The 27,424-nt window shown below is 42.0% G+C and overlaps 1 protein-coding gene across 1 annotated transcript; it reads left to right on the top strand.

Annotated features, from left to right (window-relative positions):
* Positions 1 to 506: 506 nt before the first annotated feature.
* Positions 507 to 26,490, top strand: LOC106603267 (ubiquitin carboxyl-terminal hydrolase 32). Its single transcript, XM_014196685.3, has 34 exons — positions 507 to 782; positions 5,795 to 5,922; positions 7,507 to 7,612; positions 7,889 to 8,007; positions 8,358 to 8,517; positions 8,630 to 8,761; positions 8,852 to 8,959; positions 13,768 to 13,883; positions 14,023 to 14,085; positions 14,180 to 14,263; positions 14,363 to 14,424; positions 14,523 to 14,625; positions 14,734 to 14,926; positions 15,078 to 15,241; positions 15,355 to 15,495; positions 15,603 to 15,723; positions 16,374 to 16,528; positions 16,680 to 16,761; positions 16,848 to 16,922; positions 18,087 to 18,225; positions 18,400 to 18,505; positions 18,663 to 18,836; positions 19,000 to 19,174; positions 19,439 to 19,590; positions 19,695 to 19,818; positions 20,126 to 20,331; positions 20,443 to 20,627; positions 20,725 to 20,811; positions 20,903 to 21,023; positions 23,059 to 23,250; positions 23,456 to 23,699; positions 23,801 to 24,192; positions 24,320 to 24,412; positions 24,553 to 26,490. Exons 1-34 carry the CDS (start codon positions 725 to 727, stop codon positions 24,724 to 24,726), a joined length of 4,734 nt encoding a protein of 1,577 aa, XP_014052160.1. The 5' UTR covers positions 507 to 724; the 3' UTR covers positions 24,727 to 26,490.
* The last annotated feature ends 934 nt before the right edge of the window (positions 26,491 to 27,424 follow it).

Here is a 27,424-nt window from a genome sequence, read left to right as displayed (position 1 = left end):
AAATGAGGAAAGGAAAGGAAGAAGGAAAGGAAGCTAGGACAAGGGAGCTAGGAAAGTAAAAAATGAACTAGGAAAGATAAGGAAAGGGAGATTTGGAAGGAGGAGAAGAAGCTAGGAAAGGAAAGGAAGAAAGGAATTTCAAGAACGAAAAGGAGGCGTTTACATGTATGTGGTTGAGATTAACTATGACCAGTAGAGAGGAAAGGAAGAAGAAAATTAAGTTAGGAAAGGAAGCTAAGAAATGAGGAAAGGAATCTAGGAAAGAAAAGTTCACATCTATCTGGTAGGGATTAACCACGGCCAGTAGATGGGTATTGGTTTAGTGACAGGCTTGTTTTATGGTGTTTTCAAGACAAATGGGAACTCGAAAATAACCGAGGTCAAATCATGAAGTCGGTGATCTTCAGGTCGGAGCTTTAGAAATATCGTTTTTTCCCCGAGTACCTAGCGGTCTTGAAAGCACTGATTTGGTTATCCGAGGTCCCAGTTGTTTTGAACACCGCAATAGTCACTGCCTGCTGCGGGGCTGCAGCTGGATACTATTGGCCTTGACAGATGATCACGTGACTTAGTCGAAGAGGCATCGGCAAAGCTTCGGTATACGCAAGGCTAGCTAGACATTATTAGATAGTTTTGACCGCAGTGTACAAGCTAGTTAAACGAACAAAGCAGTTGCTAGCTGCCTTTTATATTTGTAAGGCTGCTGCTATGAAATGAGGAAAACATGGGAGCCAAAGAGTCAAGGATAGGTTTCCTTTCGTATGATGAGGCTATCAACAGAGGTAAACATAATTGACAATTTGCTAACCTTGGCTAGCTAGCTGTCAACATTAGCGTTAGATTCATTAGCTAGCAGGCTAACTTAGCTTAGGCTAGCTCTGTTGGATGGGTAATACGTTGCTAACCTTACTAGCTAGCTAACGTTAGGGCAGGCAATTAACTAGCTAACGTTAGTGGACTAAGGTTTAATTCAAATGGGTAGCTAGTACTGCTAGCTCCAGGCTAGCATTAACGGTAATAAGACGCAGTACTGCGGTTAGCTAGTTTATATACTATTCTTTTTTTTTGTACCCTAAAAATGTACGTTACAGTACTGCCTTCGGGATCAGGATGGGTTGATGATGACATAGGTATTGGGGAGAGGCCAACGACCGGAAAATAAGGCCTAGAGCTACTAGTAGTTAGCAATCTACAGTAACTGTCAGTGCCCTGTCATCTAGAAGTGCATGAATGACACCACCAAGTAGCAGCTGCACTGAGAGGCTAACGCTAGCTGTTTGTTGACATTGTCAATTTTACCCGTTTTCTCTCCAATTTCGTGGTATCCAATTGGTAGTTAAAGTCTTGTCTCGTCGCTGCAACTCCAGTATGGACTCGGGAGAGGCGAAGGTCGAGAGCCGTGCGTCCCCAGAAACGCAACCAAACCGATGGTACTGGGCCAATTGGGTCTCCCGGTCGCGGCCGGCTACGACAGAGCCTGGACTCGAACCCAGAATCTCTAGTGGCACAGCTAGCACTGCGATACATGGTCAATTTAATAACGTTTTTTTGCATACGTTTACTGGCAAGAGTCATATTCAACTGGTGTTGGGCGTTAATTATTAAGTCTGTTATTCTGCGCTCTGGCACACTCGGACAAAAGTGCTTTTAAATCGGAATATTTGTATTTATTAGGGATCCCCGACTCTTCCTGGGGTCCAAGGCACTTACATATAAAACAGTACATCATATAACATAATTACACCACTACATATCTATAATACCACCATGCAACAATATTACAATGTACGTGTGTGTAGAGTGCATAGATAGCCAGAGTGAATTTATCAACAAACCCTGTGTCTTTATGGTGCTCTTAAGTTTTCAATTTATCATATTCATGGTATGGTATGTTATGATATTCAGGCCTAGCCTAAAGCTGGAACAGCAACTGTGCAATCAGGGACCTGTAAGGCCATCTTTTAAATGTTTTTATTTGTATTTAGTCAGTTAAGAAATAATTCTTATTTACAATGATGGCCTACCCCTGCCAAACCCTACCCCGGACGACACTGGGTCAATTGTGCGCCGCCCTATGGGACTCCCAATCAGTTGTGATACAACCCAGGATCAAACCAGGGTCTGTAGTGATGCCTCTAGCACTGAGATGCATGCCTTAGACCGAGGCGCCACTCTAGAGCCCTATCGGTAGTTAGAGCTGACAGAGCTAACTAGTAGTAGCTAAACTGACGATGATGGTGTATGTGTGTGTCTGACAGTATTGTATCGTTGACATTGTCTGTCTGGTGCTGTGCCAATGTTTAATTTTATCGTATTCATGATGATAAAAAAAAAAGTTTTAAGTAAGAATAGGCATTGGTCTGAAGATGAAAAAGAAAGGAAATTCACATGAGCACCACAATGTCTATTCCACCCATGTTTTCCAGCACACTGCTTTGACCTACTACAATAGCTATGTTGGTATTGTGCTTCAAATTACGTATGAGTAGGCAGGTTGCTTAGAATTCAAACCTTCTCAAACAGCCTAATTCGAACTCTTAGAGGAGGTGCTTCCACAATAATGTGATTTGTACTGCATACAAGGTAAAGTATTGGATTCTTCACACACCACAGTATGACATTATCCCGTTACGCTACTTTTTCATACTTTTAAAATTAAATGAATGCAAGCTTTGGTTTTATACTTACAATACCATCAGGCTTGATTGAGCTGTTTTTTCTTGTAGTAATGTGGTGCCAGCCTGTATTTCCTTAAACCTTTATTTTAGCAAAACATGTAATCATAATAACATCCTTTTTTTGGTCAGTAGTTGCCCATCATAACAGAAAGTGGTGGTGTGTTGGACACAGTAGCTCAGATAGATAGAGCCTGTCTGCATTCCTGATTTCTGTAACTGTTAGCTTACCTCGGCAATATTGAATTAAGCTCAGAATCACTTATGTTTCTTTCAAACATGGTTCTGTTTTATCAATTGCTGTGCTGATCAATGGAAAGTTCATTACCTCTGTCAAATAATATGTAGCTTCAAGTTATGTACTTCTTTTTGCAATAAATATGGTGAAGCATCAACAATACGCATTTATAGTAGGCCTACATCTAAAAATACATACAGACAAATTTATTTAGATTAACAAGGCAGTTAACCCACTGTTCCCCAGTAGGCTGTCATTGTAAATAGGAATTTGTTTTTAAATGACTTGCCTAGTTAAATAACAAAAAAATATATATACAGTACCAGTCAAAAGTCTGGACACCTACTCATTCCAGGGTTTTTCTTTATTTATACTATTTTCTACATTGTAGAATAATAGTGAAGACATCAAAATTCTGAAATAACACAGATTCTTCAAAGGAGACCCCCTTTGCCTTGATGACAGCGTTGCACACTCTTGGTATTCTCTCAACTAGCTTCATGCGGTAGTTTTCTAGAATGCATTTCAATTTACAGGTATACCTTGTTAAGTTAATTTTTGGAATTTCTTTCCTTCTTATTGTGTTAGAGTCAATCAGTGGTGTTGTGACAAGGTCGGGGTGGTATACAGAAGATAGCCCTATTTGGTGAAAGACCAAGTCCATATTATGGCAAGAACAGTACAAATAAGCAAAGAGAAAAAACTGTCCATCATTACTATAAGACATGAAGGTCAGTCAATCTGGAAAATTTCAAGGACTTTGAAGGTTTCTTCAAGTGCAGTCGCAAAAACCATCAAGCGCTATGATGAAACTGTCTCTCACCACAGGAAAGGAAGACCCAGAGTTACCTCTGCTGCAGAGCCTCAGAAATTGCAGCCCAAATAAATGCTCACAGAATTCAAATAACAGATACATGTCAACATGTAAACATCAACTGTTCAGGGGAGACTGTGTGACTCAGGCCTTCATGGTCGAATTGCTGCAAAGAAACCCACGATTAAAGGACACCAATAATAAGAAGAGACTTGCTTGGGCCAAGAAACACGTGCAATGGACATTAGACTGGTGGAAATATGTCCTTTGGTCTGATGAGTCCAAATTTGAGATTTTTGGTTCCAACCGCCGTGTCTTTGTGAGACGATGAGTAGGTGAAAGGATGATCTCCGCATGTGTGGTTCCCACCGTGAAGCATGGAGGAGGTGTGATGGTGTGGGTGTGCCTTCCTGGTGCCACTGTCTAACTTATTTAGAATTCAAGGCACACTTAACCAGCATGACTACCACAGCATTCTGCATCGATACGCCATCCCATCTGGTTTGCGCTTAGTGGGACTATGATTTGTTTTTCAACAGGACAATGACCCAACACACCTCCAGGCTGTGTAAGGGCTATTTGACCAAGAAGGAGAGCGATGGAGTGTTGCATCAGATGACCTGGCCTCCTCAATCACATGACCTCAACCCAATTGAGAGGGTTTGGGATGAGTTGGGCCCACAGAGTGAAGGAAAAGCAGCCAACAAGTGCTCAGCATATGTTGGAACTCCTTCAAGTGTTATTTCATAGTTTTGATGCCTTTACTATTATTTTACAATTTGGAAAATAGTACAAATAAAAACCCTTGAATGAGTACGTGTGTAAACCTTTGACTCGTACTGTGTGTATGTATATATTTTTTTACGGTTATGTTATTTTCATGACAGTCTTCGTCCATAACCATCGGTTATTAGTAATTTTGCCATTTCCTTTGGGTCGCAGAGATGCATCTTCCTACAATTATTGATAAGTTACTGTGCCTAAAATTAACACCTGCCAAATGCGAGTAGATTTTGGCATTGATGGGTCAGATGTCTATTTCACCAGCCACGTTGACGGGTGGTCAGGGCTTCACCTGCAGTCAATAAGTCAAGTATGAGCACATTTTATAGCTAAATTAATGCAGCAGTAGCTGTTTTCAAAGTGTTTGTCATTTTGTTTCGTAGCTGGTAGCAAATCTCACACAAATGCTAATCCTATGATATATATCCCACCTTGTGCAACGTGCAGCAACACTGCCTGGCTGGGGAGCTGTGCGCACTGATTGATGGGCTGAAGGTTCATTTTTAGAAGCGCTGTGCACATGCATAAAAGTGGGTCTAATTTACTCAAGTACTAAAGTGAGACTTTGTTAATGTGTTTCTTGGTTATTTACCTTTGTTTTGTTCACAAGAAAGATTGTTTTTCAATGTTTGCTTCAAGTGCTAGCGAAGACGCACCGGCTACTATTTTATTTAACCTTACTAGGCAAGTAAGTTATGAAATTGTTATTTACAGTGACGACCTACTCCTTGTTCAGTGGCAGAAAGGCAGATTTTTATCTTGTCAGCTTGGGGATGTGATCTAAAAACCTTTCGGTTACTGGCCGAAACGCTCTAACCACTAGGCTACCTGCCACCCCTAGTCAGATTGTTTATATAATAGGCACACTGTCACTGAGGGCTTGAGTGACCTGCCCTTGTTGCCATGGGAACCTCTCAAAAAATGAAATAAAATATATCAATATACCACATCACTTTTTACTAGTAATACATTTATTGTGTAAGAAACATTACAAAGCATGCTCATCTTTTTTTGGGTGGGGTTGTGTGTAATTATGTCCCCAAAAATATTTTGGCTGATGAAAAATCTGTTTGTTTTAGGCCCTGATTTTAGTTATGATGGTTGCTATTGTAATACAATTTAACAGCCATGGTGGTTGTGGGTTGGGGTAAAGGAGTTAAGCAGATAGCCTTTGCTTGTATTGGTGACCATGGTTTGATGCTCTGCCATAACCATAGTCCGTGTTTCATTTACAGAAAAGCGATAAAAATGTCTAAACACTTACGGTTTCTCTATCCCTCCCAGTCACTGATGTGGAGCTCCAGCGTCTGAAGGATGCCTTCCGCAGGACCAGTGGCCTGTCCTGTTATATGAGCCAGCAGTGCTTCCTCAGGGAGGTGCTGGGAGACGTCGTACCACCCAGGGTTGCTGAGGTGAGCCTATTTCAACCGATAGATGGCCCCAGTCTGATGGGAGGGATTGTAGCCTATTGTGCTCTTCCGATGTTAGTTCACATTAGCAGCAAACGGGCTTTACTCTTCCTAACAGCTTTTGGAATGTGGTCCTGCAAGTCAGAGCATGTGATGATTGGGATTCGCCCTTTTTCTTCATAATTTCACTTATGCTTGACAGTGAAATTATGTCGAGCATAACTTTTGCCCTCAGAACAGCTTCATTTCATCGGGGCATGGACTCTACAAGGTGTCAAGCGTTCCACAGGGATGCTGGCCCATGTTGACTCCAATGCTTCCCACAGGTGTCAAGTTGGCTGCATGTCCTTTGGGTGGTGGACCATTCTTGATACACATGGGAAACTGTTGACCAGGAAAACTCCAGCATCGTTGCAGTTCTTGAAACAAACCAGTGCACCTGGCACCTATTTACAGACCCCCTTCAAAGGCACTTAAATCAGGCTCTGAATGGCACACATACACAATCCATGTCTCAATTGTCTTAAGGCTTAAAAATCCTTTACCCTATATCCTCCCCTTCATCTGTACTTATTTAAGTGGATTTAATGTGACATCAATAAGGGATCATAGTTTTCACCTGGATTCACCTTGTCAGTCTGTTATGCAAAGAGCAGGTGTTCTTAATGTTTTGTACACTCAGTGTATGTCTAATCAGTAGTCAAATTTTGGTTACCCAAGTGACTAACAGGTTTTTTTTTTATGTAAATGGTATGTTATAGAAGGGTCCAGACACATTTTGTTGTTGCAATTTCCCTTGTTTTTGAGAAACTTACCCCAACCAGTAATTCAATTCCAAATTCTCGTTGTGCAGTATGGGGGCTCAAAAAACAAATGCTCCAAAGACACACAAATACATCCTTTTAAAAACTGAAACGCTCTCAGTATAGTGACACAGGTCTTTAGATGTTGTACACATGGAAATGGTCAATCCGAACTTTATCCGTATCATTTTATTCCATTTTGTGCACATCGAGCTGTTTCCCCTATCTAACATTATCCGTGTAGTCTACTGTTAGGATAGATGGCGAGGTATTGCTCTTGTCACAACAACATTGACTATAACGTTGCAGATAAAATTCTGAATGACTCTTTCACGTGTGCAACATCTAAAGACCTGCATCACTATACTGAGAGCTTTTTCGTTTCTAAAAGGACATATTTGGGTGTTTTTGGAGCCTTTGTTCATGTTTTTTTTCTGAACCCCTGTACTGCACAACAAGGATGAGGAAGTGAATCGCTGGTTGGAGTAAGTTTCTCAAACAAGGGAAGCTGCAAAAGAAGTGTCTGTACCCTTCTATAACATGCCATTTACATAAAATAATTGCATTTTGGTTGTGAAAAAACTACATTCTCCTTTTTAAAGCTCTAATTAATCTTCACCTTTTGCATTTGCAATGGAGAAAATGTTAAAAAGAAAATAGATTTCTACAACAGCGCTCACTCTCCAAAAAACAACAACCTGTCAAAGAAAGTAGGTCAGGACTGGGCATGAATGAGTTGACATGTTTACCTGAACTCAACCCAGCTCCCTTCCCCTGTCTCTAGGTGATATACAGCTCATTCGGCGGGACCCCTAAAGGCCTGCACTTCAACAACCTCATTGTTGGGCTGGTTCTCTTGACTAGAGGACGTGATGAGGAAAAAGCTAAATGTGAGTGTTGTAAGGCAGACTTATGAAACCACTACAGATGTTTGTGTTGACCATGTAATTTCAAGAATAATCATAGAATAATATAAATAATTTAATAGGATCTCTGTTAGAATAATATTTAAACTAAGTTTAAACAAATGGACCATCTTCACACTTTGTTTTTAGAGTGGAATGCAATTTATTTTCTTAAAAATATCTTCTGTGATTCATCCCTTTGTAAATATCACGTGACTGAGTTGCATAACAGGCTAAGCTTCTTTTGTGGCTCTCCTTCAGACATTTTCAGTCTGTTTGCCAGCGATTCGGGCAATCATGCAACGCGAGAGGACATGGAAGGCATGCTGCAGACCATGGATGGAGAGATCCCACTTTCTCTCAGGAAGTGTTTCTCAGAGGTCCGCTCGTATGCCTTAGTTGATTGAATATGTACTTTACTGTTTTAAACAACTTTTGACAGCCATGTTTTCACATATGACCTCCAGGGTGGGTGCAAATCTGTTATTACCATTCAGTGGCCCGTTACTTATTAGGCTACATTTTTGTTCTGTTACCAGGTCTATTTTTATCTGCAACATCTGTTCACTACAATAATGCCACATCCTAATCTATCCTCATGCCTTATCTAATTGTAAACTGCTGACAGGACTTAGCACCCCTAGGCTTTCTTACCTGTTTAACCAAGAGCACAGGGCTGCTAATGCTACTAAACACAGAAAGATAATTGCACCTTTTGTTATTTTCTCAGGGTGAGAAGGTAAATTATGAGAAATTTAAGAGCTGGCTCCTGCAGAACAAGGATGCTTTCACCTTCTCCCGCTGGCTCCTGTCCAGTGGAGTGTGTGTCACACTGACAGACGATAGTGACACACCCACCTTCTACCAGACCTTGGCTGGAGTAACACACTGTGAGTGACGCTCATCCTGATCCTTTGGGAGATATACTAAACAATAGCCTAGGCTAAGGGTCCGATATGATCACTAGTTTTGTCATGCCACTTATTGATTTTTCTCTTGCAGTAGAGGAATCGGATATCATTGACCTGGAGAAGAGATACTGGCTGCTGAAAGCTCAGTCTCGGACCGGCCGATTTGACCTGGAAACCTTTGTCCCGTTAGTTTCTCCCCCTATTCATGCATCCCTAAGTGAAGGTAAGAGCATACATAGGATTGATTTATTGGATACTTATTTTGAAGGCAGTCGTTACTACTTCCATCTTCAACGTTTCTCTTTGTGTCCAGGTTTGTTTCATGCCTTTGATGAAAACAGGGACAATCACATAGATTTCAAGGAAATCTCGTGTGGCCTATCTGCTTGCTGCAGAGGGCCTTTGGCAGAGAGACAGAAGTGTAAGTGGATACACAAGCATTAAGCTGTTTGTCATTTCTTCATTACGTTAGCTATGTTTCTATTAACTTGTCCAGTGTTTTTTTTTACAGTTAGAAAATAGATACGAGAATTGCCTGCTACAGTGCGTTTCTATTACACTATCTTGTGTCGATTCGAAACAGCTGGACGTAGTGACGTCACACCTAGGGCTGTTATGGTGATGTGACTTATGGGGACACCGGTAGTCACGTAATTAGGCTTCTCCAAGCTCTGATGCTGCCGATGGTCATTAGTAGCCTACTAAACTTGCTAACTGCCTGGTACTCAGCACTCTATTGTTCCTGTAATCACTCGCGCAAATGTAATCGAAAATCAAATCAATTTTATTTGTCACATACACATGGTTAGCAGATGTTAATGCGAGTGTAGCGAAATGCTTGTACTTCTAGTTCTGAACATGCAGTAATATCTAACAAGTAATCTAACCTAACAATTTCACAACAACTACCTTATACACACAAGTGTAAAGGAATGAATAAGAATATGTACATAAAAATATATGAATGAGTGATGGCCGAACGGCATAGGCAAGATGCAGTAGATGGTATAGAGTACAGTATATACATATGAGATGAGTAATGTAGGGTATGTAAACATTATATAAAGTGGCATTGTTTAAAGTGGCTAGTAATACATTTATTACATTATTAAAATGGCTACATTTGAGTCAGTATGTTGGCAGCAGCCACTCAATGTTAGTGATGGCTGTTTAATCAAACACTTCATGAGTGCCTATGAGCTCATGTTGGGCAACATTTCTATAGGCTATGCAATTGCGTGAGAAAACAGAGGATCCCATCATATTTCTATAGGCTAGACCTACTATATTTATTTCTCAACTATTAAGCACATTGCTTCGCTACAGCAGGAGTAGAGCCTACCTGCTGGCATGAAAATTAATATATGTAAAGACAACATTAAATTAAGAATAGTTTGATAGGCTAATATTGTCACCCATCACTTGTGATTGATGCCCAGCTTGTGCAAGAAACAGTGCATATCTTTTTTTTGCGACTTTTTCAAATCATAGTCCCACACCTCATGTATCCTAACCTATAGGCCTATATGTTTTGAGAAGGTTTGTATCACAGCTAAAGAGGCCAAATAACATCTTTAAAATGAACCACATTAATCTGCTTTATAACCGGTGTAGAGCCTAACTGGCATACAGTGCATTCGGAATGTATTCAGACCCTCTGACTTTTTCCACATTTTGTTATGTTACAGCCTTATTCTAAAATTGATTAAATTGTATTTTATCCTCACCAATCTACACACAATACCTCATAATGACAAAGCAAAAACTGTTTTTTAGAAAATATGACATTTACATAAGTATTCAGACCCTTTGCTCAGTACTTTGTTGAAACACATTTGGGAACGATTACAGCCTCTAGTCTTGGGTATGACGCCACATGCTTGGCACATATGCATTTGGGGAGTTTCTTCCTCTCAAGTTCTGTCAGTTTGGCTGGGGAGTGTCGCTGCACAGCTATATTCAGGTCTTTCCAGAGAGGTTCGATCGGATTCAAGTCCGGGCTCTGGCTGGGCCACTCAAGGACATTCAGAGACTTGTCCCAAAGCCACTCCTGCGTTGTCTTGGCTGTGTGCTTAGGGTTGTTGTCCTGTTAGAAGGTGAACCTTCTGAGGTCCTGAGCACTTTGGAGTAGGTTTTCATCAAAGATCTCTCTGTACTTTGCTCTGTTCATCTTCCCCTCGATCCTGACTAGTCTCCCAGTCCCTGCCGCTGAAAAACATCCCCACAGCATGATACTGGCACCACCATGCTTCACCGTAGGGATTGTGCCAGGTTTCCTCCAGACGTGACGCTTGGCATTAAGGCCAAAGAGTTCAATCTTGGTTTCATCAGACCAGAGAATCTTGTTTCTCATGGTCTGAGAGTCTTTAGGTGCCTTTTAGCAAACTCCAAGCAGGCTGTTATGTGCTTTTTACTGAGAAGTGGCTTCCGTCTGGCCACTGTACTATAAAGGTCTGATTGGTGGAGTGCTGCAGAGATGGTTGTCCATCTGGATGGTTCTCCCATCTCCACAGAGGAACTCTGGAGCTCTGTCAGAGTGACCATCAGGTTCTTGGTCCTGACCAAGGCCCTTCTCCCCCGATTGCTCAGTTTGGCTGAGCGGCCAGCTCTAGGCAGATGAGTCTTGGTTCTTCCGTTTAAGAATGATGGAGGCCACTGTGTTCTTGGGGACCTTCAATGCAGCAGAAATGTTTTGGTACCATTCTCCAGATCTGTGCCTTGACACAATCCTGTTTCGGAGCTCTACGGACGTCTCCTTCGACCTCATGGTATGTTTTTTTTTGCTTAGAAATGCACTGTCAACTGTGGGACCTTACCTAGACAGGTGTGTGACTTTCCAAATCATGTCCAATCAAGTGAATTTACCACAGGTGGACTCCAATCAAGTTGTAAAAACATCTCAAGGATAATCAATGAAAACAGGATGCACCTGAGCTCAATTTCAGGTCTCATAGCAAAGGGTCTGAACACTTATGTAAATTAGGTATTTATGTTTCTTTTTAATACATTTGCAACAATTTCTAAAAACCTGTTTTCGCTTTGTCATTATGGAGTATTGTGTGTAGATTGCTGAGGAAAAATAATATTGAATCAGTTTTAGAATAAGGCTGTAGCGTAACAAAATGTAGAAAAAGTCAAGGGGTCTGAATACTTTCCAAATGCTTGTGAGATTCAAGTTTGGGCAAGATAATTTTCACCATAAAAATGCCCTGTTATAATAAAGCATTACATGAATAATCGCATTTGCCATCACTTGTTTACATTCATGCTTATAGCCTACTGCGGGTGTGCGCATTGCTGTGCTTATGTGAAGGAATAGCCTAATAGTTGATCAACATTTTAAGCTAAACGGTCAGCCTCATTGTTTTTTGATACTAGTGGTTGTATTAATTTGGGGAGCTGTCGCATCCCACTACTGTCGCAGAGATATGTTTGGAATATTTATTTATTGCACAGAAGGACAAGTTGACCAATAGAATAGGTCAGCTTTTGTACTTTGGGGGATAGCAGATTGACATAGGCTTGTGCTTTTGCTATCCGTTAGGGCTACTCATATTATTGGCTGATGAAAAGTAGTGAACAGTTCTAACATCTTCAATATGCGACACAGTTGCGTCCCAGATGTGTCTGTCTTCATTCATTTGTAGCCTACTTCTTAGGTAAAATTCCTGTCAGAAGGACACAATCACGTGATGGCATTGGCTACATCTGAGAGAGCCATGTGACTGAGTGGTGCTTCAGAGCACGGCAGTCGGCAGAAGGGAATTATAATTAGCCTATTATACTCAGCCCAAGGGCACAATGGCTGTACAATGATTGGATTTTTTTAAGGGGCATGAAGGCCACACAAGGGGGATGCTGCCGGGACATTCGAGGCCTGGAGAGAATATTATCAAGTGCTTGTCAAATTGTGAATGAGAGACTGAAGTGTGTGCAGCGTAGAACTTTTTTCAAATCATCATTAGTCCCATCATGTAGCCTTACAATGTATTAAACATCAAAACATATAGCCCAACATTTGTATAATAACTAAAGTTGCATAAATAACTCTAAATTAAGCATATAGGAGGACCAGTTTCTTTAACTGCTCAACACAGAATAGCCACATGCACTTCCTATGAAATATCCTTTATTTTATTAAGCTATGTTCAATTGTATTCTTCATACTGTCAAATATATATATATTTTAATTATGCCATGGAATTCTAAGCAAATATTGCCTGCTAAATGAACTAGTGTTGCCTACAGCCATATGGCATAGTTTTATCAAGGCCTAACATAAGGACAACGCAAAGTATATGCTATTCTGTTCTTCTGAAATAGACTATGATGGTGGAGGCTATATTAAATGGATTTATTAGACTTTTTAAAATGTAGATGTGACAAAGGTCCGCATCAGTGTCTTGTTGGTTATGCTTAGAAGTCAGGACATGCTAAACGTGTTTATGCTAATTAATTGTCAATTACCGTGAGACCGGCAGTTATTTGCTTGACAATCACCAGCTGACAAAATTTAATGACTGCCACAGCCCTAGTCACACCTAAAATAAAAACTTTGTTTCTCAAAAAACTACAGTATTGAATAAAAATTAAGTGTTTCCATTACCCATTTAGGCAAATTGCGCATTAATAAATTGTTGACTGCCTGCCTGTATACCCTCCCACCTGTCTGTATGTCTCAGGTAGCCTGCGAAAGCCAGCATGGATAGAATGCGCTAATTGATGAGTATTTGCCATATTGTAATAATTCCCACGTGACAACATATAGCCACGGTCCGTAACATGGTGACACTTGCATTCCTGTAGATCTGAAATAATTCAGCCAACAAGAAAAGCAAGGCGAAGGAATTCAGGCATTATTGAAAGTCAGGACAATCCTTGTCCTGCAATGAAACATAATTTTTATAGATGTTGCAAGCAGTAGGCATTAGAATTAATTGTGGAGCGGCGTTTTATAGTTGTGTGATTTAAATTATGTGTCCCGCATACCTTAAATTATTCAGCAATCGTAATTTATTCTAAAAACACAGTTTTCATCATTTGTCGCAAATAAAGTTTGACAAAATCGAACTTCTAAAAATGTTGAAATTTCTCATATCGGTCAGTTCCATTACATATGGCGTAAGGATTTTGTTTACGACATTGCTTTTGTCGAATAAACCTGGGTTAATGGAAACCTGCCTATTGACAGTTTCAATGTGGGACTTTCGCCTTGTTTCTTCTCCCCAGTCTGTTTCAAAGTGTTTGATGTTGACCACGATGGGCTTCTGTCTCGGGAGGAAATCACAGAAATGGTTGGGGCATTACTGGAGGTGTGGAAAGACAATCGCACAGACCCTCTACCTGTAAGTAACATTTGGCCATACTGGACATATGATGGACATAATGTAGAAAATGATAACTGTTGTAGTGTTTGTAGTTTGTTTGTTTTAACCTGTCCCATAACTACTGAGTTCTTACCTTACACTGCCTCTGTCCCCTTAGGAAACGCACAGTAATGTCCATGCCATTGTGGAAGACATCCTGAAGGAGCATGACACCACTAAGGTATTACCTTACTGCCTGCATTGCTTTGAATTCTTACATATTTCTTCAATTTTGTCAGAAGATGTTGAAACTGGAATTTTGTTTTGTTTTTAAGAAAGGGCATTTGACCCTGGAGGATTACCAAATATGGAGTGTGATGAGTGCACTTGCCAATGAGTTCCTCAACCTGTTGTTTCAGGTAAGAGCCAGCCATTGTGTTTCTACTTTGGTCATTATTATGTGCTGTGTGTGCATTTCTGCTGGATCACCAGTCTTCTGCTCTCCTGTTGGTCCCTAGGTGTGCCATATTGTCCTGGGGCTGCGGCCTGCCTCGTGTGAAGAGGAGGGAAAGATAATCAGGTGTGTGTGTCACCATGTCATTGTCCTCTCCTGCTGTCATACACATGCCCCTCATCAATCAATCTACCACTCACAAACTCATTGACTTGTGTCTGCAGGGGCTGGTTGGAGAGAGAGAGCAGACACGGCCTCCAGCCAGGAGACTACTGGTTCCTCATAGCAGTGCCGTGGTGGCAGCAGTGGAGGGACTATGTCAAATATGTAAGCAAGGCTTTTTCGCTGCTTGACACCATGATCATCTGTTTCTCATAATGTGCCCACTCTACAGTATAATTTCTTTGCTGTTGTGGTTGTTGGCGCCTCGTCCAGGACAACACGCATATCGTGGTGGAACAGCCGTCAGTGTTTGGCACTGGGAGGAGTGGTGTAGGGGCCCAGACGCAGGCCAGGGCAGAGCAGGGCCCAGAGGGGGAGAGCATGGCCAGCTCCCACAGCTCCCCAGAGGAGAAGTTCTCAGACAACATCTCCAGTGCATCAGAGGCCTCTGAGACAACCAGTGGCAGTGAGTGGCTAAGAATTCTCAGCATTGCATTTAGCAAAACAGTTGGATACTAGTATAGCTTAAGGAAATATTCCATTTAGTTAACTATTGCATACCTGAGAGTGAGTCTTCCATTGAATGTCACTGAAAACAATTAATTTGCTCTCTTTAGGTCTTCTACCCCTGGGCTCGACTCCTACGGATATTTGCTTTGCCCGGCAGCATGAGACCCCAGATGCAGACAACCAGTGCTTCCTGGGAGCTGATGTGAACATGGCGGTTCTAAGACCTGGGGCCATCGACAACCAGCCCCTGGTCATGTCGGAGCCCTTAAAGGTATGGTAGACACCACCACCACCAACAACACTGGAAGTATGTTCTTATTCCTCAAACTGACATTGCCATATTGTTTCAGTTTTAAACCTGTCCCTCTTGAACTGTTCACCCAGGCTCCCACATTGACCATGGAGGGGGGCCTACTGAGGCGCTCCCCATCCCTGATTCTAAGCAGGGACTTTGAGGTTGTGCCAGAGCCGGTGTGGAGGGCACTCTACCATTGGTACGGAGCCAACCTGAGTCTCCCCAGGCCGGTATGTACAGTTTAACTTGTGGATTTTCCATTTACTGTTATTAATCCTGATATTGTGTTAACCTCACATTCCTGTCCCCTCTCCTCTTCTCCTGTGGGCATTCCCAGGTGATCAGAAACACCAAGACAGACTGTGCTGAGTTAGAGCTGTTCCCCCGACACCTGCTCTTCCTGAGGCAGCAGCAGCCCCCCGCCCGCACCCCCCAGAACAACGTCTGGGTCAATATGGGTAAGAGCTCCCTGCATGTGTCTCCAGCACCTCTCCAAAGGAGGGACAAGAGTAGCACAACGGCCTAGTGACTTTCTGCTCCAAGAGTGTGGCAGGGTCAGTGCCACACTGTGGTCTATTTTTACATACATGTTGTAATCTGATTATCTGACAGTCAGACTGTTTGTCTGAAGCGTGTCTGATTAGATCATACTCTACATTCAACTCATTTCAAAAAGTTGTACTATTTTTGCATTTCTTTAATTCTAGAATAGTTTGTCCTATTGAATAATAGTTCCCGCGTGTGCAGCTTGTGAGATCAGCTCTCTATTCTCTCTCCACACAACCAATACATCTTTTTTTTTGTGTGTCCTTTACGTAGACGTCACAAGACTGGTGGCAGCACGGGGTCACATTAATCTCAGTCATGTGAGATCACTTCTGTGTGGGGAAGTGGGTGCTCACTATGCATACACCCTTTTTTTCTGTGACACTCAGGGCAATATCCTAAGATGTGCACAATCCACTGACGTCATTCATGATCTCAAGTTGGGCCTCAATGAATGGCAGAGCCTTTGGCCACAGCAAAATATTCTGGAAATGAGCTACCACAAGCGTTTAGTTTTCCATCTATGAACAGTAATCAATGGTGTCTCCCGGTCCATCCCCAGGTAATGTCCCCTCTCCTAGTGCCCCCTTAAAACGTGTGCTGGTCTACACGGGCTGTTTTAGTAGGGTGGGCACCATCAAAGACATCCATGAGTACCTGGCCCAGAGACTCCGCATCAAGGAGGAAGACATGCGCCTGTGGCTCTTTAACAATGAGGTGGGGACACAGAAGGTTGACCCATCATCAACATACACTACACACGCACAGTGAACACTCAAGCTCCGATACACACACAAATGCACTCCACATTTTATTCATATTTTTACAGTTCAATCTCCGATATCTTTCAAAACAATGTATTCCACAGAATTATCTGACCCTTCTTGATGATGAAGACCATTCCCTGGAGGGGTTGAAGATCCCAGATGAGCAGTACATGGTTATAGAAGGTATGTATCATAATGAATCTCTGTGTTAAATGGATTCATCATGTATTGTCAGGATGAGTAGATGAAGATTTCTTTGTGTTCATTAGTAAGGAGCAAGGACATGAGCTGGCCTGAGGAGATGTCCTTCATCGCTAACAACAACAGGATGAACAGACACAATGGTAAGACCATTACTGCATACAGCTACACCAATTGTACTATTATTGTGTAATCGTTATTGGGTCAGTCCACCTCAAAAAGCACAAGAAAGAGGATTTTGACCCCCACCATCTCAATTTCTATAGTTGGAAAAGGATAAGATTAGCATTCCTGAAACATTATTTTGTTGAAATATAATTTGATCTCTGAGAAATTAAGCTAATTGATTGCACCCAAATTGGCCATTTTTAATTTATAGTATTCATATACCGAACATCTGATTTTGGACCATAATTCTTCCTAACAATGAGTAAGACATGAGGAATTCAATACAATGATCAACAGCCACCTACAAGCAACATAGGGATAGCCCTCAGAGAACTTCCATTTGTTGGACTATTCAAAGAGAATTGGGTTGAAGCATTTGGTTGCTACGAGAAGGACAAACTGAATTGCTTTCACTGGCTTAATGATTTATTTTCACCATGAGCAAAAGCTATTGATTTTCTACCCAAAATTGCAAAGAACATTTTGTGATCCATTTAATAAACACAAGACACCAGAAAATGTGTTGTTGGGTACTATATTAATTGAATATATTATGTATATCCTATACATTTAAAATGGCCAATTTAGGTGCAATCAATTTCTCAGAGATGAAATTATATGTTAACAAAAATAATGTTGCAGGAATGCTAATCTTAGCTCCCGAGTGTTGCAGCGGTCTTAGGCACTGCATCTCAGTGCTAGAGGCGTCACTACAGACCTTGGTTCGATTCCAGGCTGTATCACAACCGGCCGTGATTGGGAGTCCCATAGGGCGGCGCACAATTGGCCCAGCGTCGTCCGGGTTTGGCCGGGGTACGCCGTCATTGTAAATAACAATTTGTTCTTAACTGACTTGCCTAGTTAAATGAAAATACAAATAAAAATCTGTTTCTAACTTTAGAAACAATTTCAGAATAGTCTGTGATGGTGGGTGTCATGGCTTGCTGAATTGACATGGAATGAATCTATTAAGAATTTAACACAAACTGAGCTGATAAGTACTTTGATATATTATAGATAAGCCTGTCAGACAATACTCGTTTTGCTTTCACTCAACATTAAAGGGGTCGTACTGACTGTTGTAGAAGCTTTTGATGGTTAAATAGCCTCTTCAGACTGTTGCCTCCTCCTGTTCACAGTCCCTACTGAGAAAGGTGCGACTGGACTGAGCAACCTTGGCAACACGTGCTTCATGAACTCCAGTATCCAGTGTGTGAGCAACACTAAGCCTCTCACAGACTACTTCACCTCAGGAAACCACCTCTATGAGCTCAACAGGTATGTGTGCATTATCTTAGATTTACACGAATGCATTCTTATTATAAAATTATGTATTTTTATTATACATGCTTATCATATACTTTGGGCAAAATGTTGGTTAAATAAACTCACAGCAAGCAGAGATGAGTGTGAAAGTTAATTTTTTATTTTTACTGTTTCTCTTCATAACAGGACCAATCCCATTGGGATGCGCGGTCACATGGCCAAATGCTATGGCGATCTGGTACAGGAGTTGTGGAGCGGAACACAAAAGAACTTGGCCCCTCTGAAACTCAGAGTACGTCCACAAACAAGGCTTCAACTGACCCCCCCCCCCCCCCCAATAACACTAGAGTTTACCAACCTAAAAAGTACAGTCTTTAAACCTAAAAAAAACAGTCAAATGGTTGTCTTTTTCCCTTCTGTTCTTGTCTCTCCCCTGTCTCTTCCGTCAGTGGACGATAGCGAAGTACGCCCCGCGCTTCAATGGCTTCCAGCAGCAGGACTCCCAGGAGCTGCTGGCATTCCTGCTGGACGGCCTTCACGAGGACCTGAACCGCGTTCACGAGAAACCCTATGTAGAGCTGAAGGACAGCGACGGGCGGCCAGACTGGGAGGTGGCTTCTGAGGTCAGAGTTCATAGACACTTTTCTTATTTTCATAGTGGAGCAATGGGTGAATTACCTTGTGTAACTGTAGAGTGTAAATTTGTGGGTGTAATATTAGCTTTCTGTGCCATCTTGAACTGCTAGAAGTTGTCTGGTGTGAGGATGTGGTGTTGTGTTCCCCCAGGCGTGGGAGAATCACTTGAGGAGGAACCGCTCCATCGTGGTGGATCTGTTCCATGGCCAGCTCAGGTCACAGGTCAAGTGCAAGACCTGTGGCCATGTCAGTGCACGCTTCGACCCCTTCAACTTCCTCTCTCTCCCCCTACCCATGGATAACTCCATGCACTTAGAGATCATAGGTGAGCCTTATAATGCAGTGTATACATGACTACAGTTCAACATCCAGAAAATATTTCCCGAAACATCATAGATTACCATCATATTGGAGATATTTGTCTCAGGAAGTCTGTCGCCTGTCCACCCTTTCCTGTGCAAGCCTCAGAGCTTTACAATAACAGTGTGGTTTTGAATAGAAAGCTCCTTTTGTTCCTGTTTTCTTGTGAGAGAAAGTATATTGGATCCCATGCCTCTGCAACACTTTTCTCTTTGTTTCCTCTGTCTAGTCATTAAGCTGGATGGGTCATGCCCAGTGCGGTATGGGCTCCGGCTCAATGCGGATGAGAAGTACACAGGCCTGAAGAGACTCCTGAGTGAACTCTGCTGCCTTAACCCTGAGCAGATCCTCCTGGCTGAAGTCCATGCCTCTAACATCAAGGTAGAGCCATCACCAGCCATCATCTGTCCTCATCACTGTCCATCCAACCATCACTCTGTTCATATGCACATAGACTAGTGAATGTCTGTCTACCCAATTTTTAGAATTTTCCACTGGACAACCAGAAAGTGCGTCGGGCGGTGAGCGGCTTTCTATGTGCGTTTGAGATCCCGGTGTCCGGCGTATCCACGTCTGTGGTGTCCTCCCCCACGCAAACAGATGGTGATGGTATACCGATTTGGTTCTTCTGTTTATCAGTGGTTTCTTCTCTTTTCAAAGACACTTTTTCGAAAAGTTATTCAATCATAGCCTTTGTTATATAAGGCTCTTTTTAAAAGCAATCATTGAGAAGTGATGAAAGGGATTTAGAATGCAAAGTAGCAACCAAGAACGTTTTAGAATTTCAAGAAATGCAAAGGTTTTAGATAACAGATGGAAAGGTAGATACTTTGACACTGAACAATATAACAAAGCTAAATGACCATCACAGTAGCTGTCAACTTTTCAAGCTGTTTGTTCTTCATGTCATCTCCAGAAGCTCCAGCGCTAGCGAATGGGAATGCTGCCAAGGTAACTGAGAGTAACTCTCTGAAACTAGGAATGATCCCCAAGGGCATGCCCAGCACTGTAGTGCCCTGTGTCACAGAGGGCAGCCTTGCCAATGGTCTCCCCAACGGCCATGTGATGCCCCCTCTGGACAGCCCCTTCGCTGGGTACATCATCGCCATCCATAGGAAGATGGTGAGAACTGCAGGATGGGCTAAAGATGGAGACAAGATTATCAGTGCATCAAGATTAGTCAAAGTCTATATAATGCTCACTTCTAAACTGTTGTTTTTGTTTGTTTTGTAGATGCGGGCAGAGTTATACTTCCTGTCCAGTCAGAAAAACCGACCCAGTCTGTTTGGGATGCCGTTGATCGTGCCGTGTACAGTCCACACCAGGACCAGGGACCTGTATGACGCTGTTTGGACCCAGGTGTCCCGCTTGGCCAGTCCCTTACCCCCTCAGGAGGCCAGCAACCACGCCCAGGACTGGTCAGTCTCTCCAGACCCAGGTGGCTTTGCAATGCAGTTTTATCTTAATGGCACAGGTGTGTGATGCTGTGTGTTTTTGTTTGTTGTGAACACACAGTGATGACAGCATGGGCTACCAGTATCCCTTCACCCTGCGCGTGGTGCAGAGAGATGGCAACTCCTGCGCCTGGTGTCCGTGGTACAGGTAATTGTCTGCCCTCACAGTACAACATATCACAATATGGTTGAAGATGGAGAAGGTGTTAATTGATACCCTCTGTTGGTGTCCCCCACAGGTTCTGCAGAGGCTGCACAGTGGAGTGTAACGATGACAGGGCTGCTGTGGGGAATGCCTTCATGGCTGTGGACTGGGACCCCACTGCTCTACACCTCCGTTACCAGACCTCTCAGGAGAGGGTAAGAGAGACATGAGGCTGGGGATAAACACAGCAGTGGGACCCTAGAGGTCATATCAATATATATATTCTAGGGATGTAATGATTTTCTTTTTTTATGTTTACCTTTATTTAACTAGGCAAGTCAGTTAAGGACAAATTCTTATTTTCAATGACGGCCTAGGGGCAGAATGACAGATTTTTACCTTGTCAGCTCGGGGATTTGATCTTGCAACCTTCCGGTTACTAGTCCAACGCTCTAACCACTAGGCTACCTGATTCACCAATATGCGTCGGTCCCCAGTCCAAATGTTTAAGATATGAGTGCATCGGTCCGCAGGACCATAAACTGATCCAATGTAGCATGCATCGGTCAGAAAATCTATTCAAATGTTACGAATCACAGGTCAAATAACATTTTCTTTTTCTTACCTTCTGAAAATACCCAATCTTTTGTGACAACTGATGCGTCCTCTCTCCTTCAGTATTGAACTAAGCATGTAACTGTGTTAAGTCATTGATCTACAAGTCATTTTGCATGCAGAACAACCCCAGGCAATAACTGTAGGCTAGTCAAAATGCGCACTGTGCCCAGCTTCACTCGTAGACCAACAAGAGGAAGACCTATTCCTGATCTGGCACATCTGCGTGTCACCTTCAGCATTTATATGTTTGTAAAATGGCTTGTGCAATATTAGGCTTTATTAGTTGAGCGACAACCAATGTAATTTGCTAGGTTATTCTTATCAAATGCGCTGTTGAAAATTGTTTTTCCCGGAGTAAAAGTAGCCTAAGCTACTGCCAGGGAGACTATGCTCATCTGGCTATAGGAAGGCTACATGCTGATCGGGACTTACATTAGATTTTATTTCAGTTGTTCAGGTTCACCATCAGCAGTAGTTTTGCTTGAAGCAATCAGTATGTATTGGGAGTCCCATAGGGTGGCGCACAATTGGCCCAGGTTTGGCCGGGGTAGGCCGTCATTGTAAATAACAATTTGTTCTTAACTGGCTTGCCTAGTTAAATAAAGGTTGAATAAAAATAAATGTATTGTCATTTTTAGATATTCAGGGTAAAGTTGATAATTTCATAACGAGGACAGCAATCACTTTTGCTACCCGCATGGTCGAAGCGGGAGAAGAGAAGTTCACTCCGAGTCTGTCAACTTCCAAACAGTCTAAACCATTCGATTATGAGATAGAGGTGAAATCCAAAGTTGTACTATATATTAATTGGTTATGTCATAGAAAATGTAAGATAAATATTGATACATTACTAGCTCTATAACACTTTTATTCTGCAAAAATGACCTTAATTAGTGGTTGATGCTGATTTCAGATCATAAGTGGGGGGGAACAATAAGCATTGCTCCCCGTAACTGATAGTGGGGTAGCAGATGCCCAGTTTCCCTTACGGCTCAGGTCAGGTGCCTATATACACCATAGACCAGCTGTATTCAAACTTTTTCAGCGGGGAACACATTCTTTTCTGGCACAACCTTAAAATCTGTATAATTGTTTTTATTTTCACAACAACAAATAACCTTCAGTTCATTTTAAGAGAACCAATACATACATTTACTATAAAATTACATTTTTCAAATGATCTTTCTCACTAACGTTTGTATATTGTCCCATAAAATAACCTGTACTTTTAATTTTTGTCCCTCCCCCCACCCCCAAATTTTTTTTTTAATTTGCCGACCCAATGGCAATTCCACCGATCGCAACCCCAACATTAAATACCATTGCCATAGACACATACATTTATATATATACACACACAGAGACACACACACAGAGACAGACAGACGTCAGCTCAGAGAGGCCCATCAGCAGCAGATTTTAATGAATGTGAATGTGTTTATGCAACAAATGTTAGTGTATCGCATCGATTCGTTGCTCTAATCAAACCGAATTGTTTCAAACTAAAATGCATCGTTTCTGTATTGGGAGCCCATGCATCGAACCGTCCTGAAAAGGAAAGATGCACATGCCTAATTTATTCCGTATCTAATGGAAAAACGACATAGACTAAGTAATGTGTGTGTCCTGTAGATCGTGGAGGAGCACCCCAGTGTGGAACAGAGTCGCAGGGCCCAGGCAGAGCCCATCAGTCTGGACAGCTGTCTGCAGGCCTTTACCAGTGAGGAAGAGCTGGGAGAGGATGAGCTCTACTACTGCTCCAAGTGCAAGACCCACCGCCTGGCCACCAAGAAACTTGACCTGTGGAGGCTGCCGCCCATCCTGGTCAGATATACAGCTCATTCCATCTGCATTAACTCCCCAGTCCTCTCCCTATTCATCTTAGTGTCTATTGGCAACAGTTGAAACCTATGCAAAGAGAAAGAAAGAAACCCCCAATCCAACAGTTTGAATGCCATGTCTGAATTACAAGACTGCACAGGACATCACCCACTCTAAAACGCTTATATTCTGTCCATTTGAATTACAGATTATTCATTTAAAACGTTTCCAGTTTATGAATGGGCGGTGGATCAAATCACAGAAGATTGTAAGGTTTCCCAGGGAGACATTTGATCCCAGTGCTTTCCTGACCCCGAGAGATGCAGACCAAAGCCAACAGAGCTGGAGGGACGGGCTAGGGGAGGAGCTACACGACACAGAGGGAGGAGTACCAAAATCTGGGGGTGGAGACACTGTCTGTAACCCCACCCTGACTCTCAACAATGGGAAAGGTTTGTAAAGAGTCTTGACTGGGGTTTCAGACGTAGCTGTCACATCCCACTTATTCCTTTAGAGGCTGGTGTTCATCTATGAATGTATGTTCTATTTTCAGAGTCTCTGTGCTCAGGGAGGATGGCCAGCACTCCCCTCAGCAGAGATGTCAGCCCCAACTGCAGCCCACAGAGTGAGGGCAGGAGGCAGGGCCGTGGACGGGTGTTGCCCCTGGAAAGCAGGTACCAGCTATCCCTCAGTAAAGAGAGTCTGGACAGTGGCAGGGAGAGCCCCATGGAGCTCGAGGCCAGCGGGGTGGGGATGGGGAGCAGGGGAGAGGGCCTCAGCGACTCTACCTCTGGAGAGGACACGGCCAGGGACTGTGACAACACAACGTCTGTGTCTGAGCTGGAGAGCAATGGCTACACCGAGGACAGCATAGATCTGGAGGCCTCCCAGGACCAAAGAGACAAAATCTGCTTGGACCCAATGTACAACTTGTATGCAATTTCAGTAAGTATTAAATATTTGTTTTTCTCTGTAAGGATATTGCTTTTATAACCTGAAGACACAGGAGTGCAAAGTGACTATCTACCACCTGAAATATCCTCTTAACCACCAATCACTTTTGTGTCTGCAGTGCCATTCAGGGATCCTCGGAGGAGGCCACTATGTGACATATGCCAAAAACCCAAATGAAAAGTGGTACTGTTACAACGACAGTAGCTGTAAAGTAAGTGAAGTCATGAGTTTGAAATGCTGTTTTTGGAATACAATCTCTGGAATGTGATGCATTGTCCATTTGTCATCTATAACTCAGTTATTTGAAGTTCACAAGTATAAACCAAGCCGCCCTGTGTTTTCTGTGTTCAGGAGTTGCGGTCAGAGGAGATTGATGCAGACTCTGCCTATATCCTGTTCTACGAGCAGCAGGGAGTGGATTATTCTCTGTTCATGCCCAAAACTGACGGCAAAAAGATGGCAGACACAACTAGCATGGACGAGGACTTTGAGTCTGATTATAAGAAGTACTGTGTTCTTCAGTAATGAACTGTTGATGTGTCAATGTGCTGCTGGTCCATCGACATGCTTGTGCTAGAAAACCACCTTACTATTTGAATCTGAAATCTCTCAGGTTGAGATGAGCTGAACCTTAGAAATCATCCCTGGTGGTTAGAAGTGGACCACAAACCATTTTTACACCACCTCTTCTTAGTGGATAGACATTTTTTTTCAAGCAATGGTACTCAAGTTATTTCGCGCTAGCGATGTCAAACAAAATGGAGGGCTGTGTATTGGTTTGTTTCAGCATCAACACCTTGTCGGAGGGTGACCATGCTTAGGCCCATGGTGCTGGTCCTAGGCCAGATGTGACAAGTGTGTGTGTGTGTGTTTGTTTGTAAACCAATGCCAGTGGCAATATGTGTAGACACTAGACACATTTGATTGGTATTCTCTGTAGTTAAAGATGTTATAATACAATTGATCTAGTGAAATGTAACTGAAACACCCCCCCCCCCCCCTCATTGAAATCTACAAAAAATTATTGCAGTAGAAGCAAGTGTTCACTACCTCATCAAACCCTGCTTTGGACAGTAGTCAAATCCATAGTCACAATTCTAAAATGTCTCTTTAGAAAATACCCTTTTTTGTTGTCCTCAAATGTAAAGGAGTCAGATTCCAGACCGATAGGCCTGGATTAAATTCAGTGTTGCTGAACTACATTCATGTATTTGCATTGCAATGTATCTCTGTCTTTGGTGTTCATTATGCCAGGTCTGCTAAGAACAAAGCCTCAGACCCCTTACCTATCTGAGACAATCTTCCTGTAGCGTCTGCTTGTCCCATTCTGTGTGCAGGTCCATTCCAACAACATATCAGTCTGTGCCATTACAACATTGTGATGTTATCACATCAACAGTTGACTTTCATTATAGTAACTACCAGTAGGCCATGTCATGCTTTATTATTGTGCCCAATTTAACACAATTCTTTATGCAAGTAATGAGATCACAACTTCAAAGAGCATAAGTTGTGGATAATGTTGTATCTTTCTGAATGCCATAGGTATGATGTATTTGATTTAGGCAGAGGGACATTTCTTACAGTTTTGAGTGGTTGCACCTTACCGTTATGCGACAAGTGAATAGGTAGCTTTTCCCCTAGCCGCTTCGGAAAACATGTATTTATTGTAGCTATGTTGACATGCACTATGTGAAACATTGTCACAAGGAGTTCAATGAATCTAATCATATGAAGACACAAAAATCTAACTGTTTAGGCCCTGAGCTATATCTGTTACAATCCACAGCTCTCATTTCTGCTCTGTCTTTAAAGGCTTGTTGAGGTGTATGCTTTTATTTGGTTAATCAATTACTGATTATAACATCTGCACAGAAACCCACCCACTCTACCTGATGTATGATGGTAGTACGGTAAGCATTCTGATGTCTTTCATTTTTTTACATTTTTAACCTTAGCTAACTGCTGCGGTGGTCATTTTCAGTATTGTCCCTCTGAAAACCTTGATACAGTGATTACTACTGAATGTTTTTTATTTGTCTATTTAGTTGTAATGTTTTCTTTTGATTTATTATTAATTTAATGTACTTTTCTAAAATGTTTAGTCTAAATTTACTTTGCACTGACCCTTGTTGAAAAATGAACATGTACTGTACATAAATACTTTTGGAAAAAGGATGTATTGGAATATGAACTGTAAAGATCTGTCTTGTATATGGAGTGACTAGTTTATCTAACTATTAAAGCAGGCAGCCAATAAAATACACAGCTTTTGTGTCCCTTTTCATGTACAGTCTTATTAGGATGGTTAACATGAGCAATTGGATGGAATGTACATTTTTATATTGGTCATAACTTAATAACAATGTCCAGCAGCCTAGGTAAAGCTAGACAAAATATTCTCTGGGCCACATACTTTCGATAATCACAGCTCAAATAACTGTCTGGAGAAAATACATTTTAGTACTATTTCTGAAAACAAAGGAAACCACAAAGAGGCCATGTCACTTCCACCTCCCTTACAGCCTAGAACTGAGGGCTTTGTCAATCTATGCTCAAACCTTTTTACTGTTAGAGAAAGTAAGCTTTGTGCATCAGAACACAGCATGAAAATGCCTCCCACCCATAGCACTATCTTACACACACTTCCCTTAATAACCATTAATCATATTGGGGTCCAATATGGTCATGTTTCATTTGAAATGGTTAGTGGTCAGTCGTAAAATGTTAACCAACTGCTGTTGTCACCCAAAAACTCATACGAGTACATGAATATAGAATGAATTGAAAGCTTAATTGATCAAGCGAGACATAGTGACACTGATGACAAAGCCGCTCCTTCCTGTGAGTGAGGGACTACAGGAAGCCACATAAAGTGAGGTGAAGAACGTAAGTGGTCATCTCAGTGGTTGCAATAGAAAATATTTCACATGAATTTGGACAGAAGTTGCTTGAATATCTTACCAGCTTGGGCACTGTGGGTGAGGTGTTCTCTCTTTCTCCATACAATTTAAATGTGTTTAACTTTGAAAAAAGGCATAGCTCTTTGCCTACTTTAGAAACCTTTCAATGTAATTTGTTTCATACCATTTCATATTTTTGCTCTTAAGTCCTCAGAAGAAGGCAACATACACACTCAACAGAAAAATGTCATATCGGAATGCAACAAGTAATCACACAGAAACATCCCTCATCAGGAATGCAAATATAACAAATGATCTTG

This window comes from Salmo salar, chromosome 04 (assembly GCF_965601325.2).
Source record: "Salmo salar chromosome 04, fSalSal1, whole genome shotgun sequence".
Lineage (NCBI taxonomy): Eukaryota > Metazoa > Chordata > Actinopteri > Salmoniformes > Salmonidae > Salmo > Salmo salar.
The sequence above is the reverse complement of the archived record's forward strand: the minus strand, read 5'-3'. Positions and strand labels throughout refer to the sequence as shown.

Bases quoted from the DNA above. Each gene is read 5' to 3' on its own strand.
- LOC106603267 (XM_014196685.3), top strand. From the start codon at position 725: ATGGGAGCCAAAGAGTCAAGGATAGGTTTCCTTTCGTATGATGAGGCT. The intron at 783-5,794 runs GTAAACATAATT...TATCCCTCCCAG, and splicing joins TGATGAGGCTATCAACAGAG to TCACTGATGTGGAGCTCCAG. The intron at 20,812-20,902 runs GTAATTGTCTGC...TGTCCCCCACAG, and splicing joins GCCTGGTGTCCGTGGTACAG to GTTCTGCAGAGGCTGCACAG.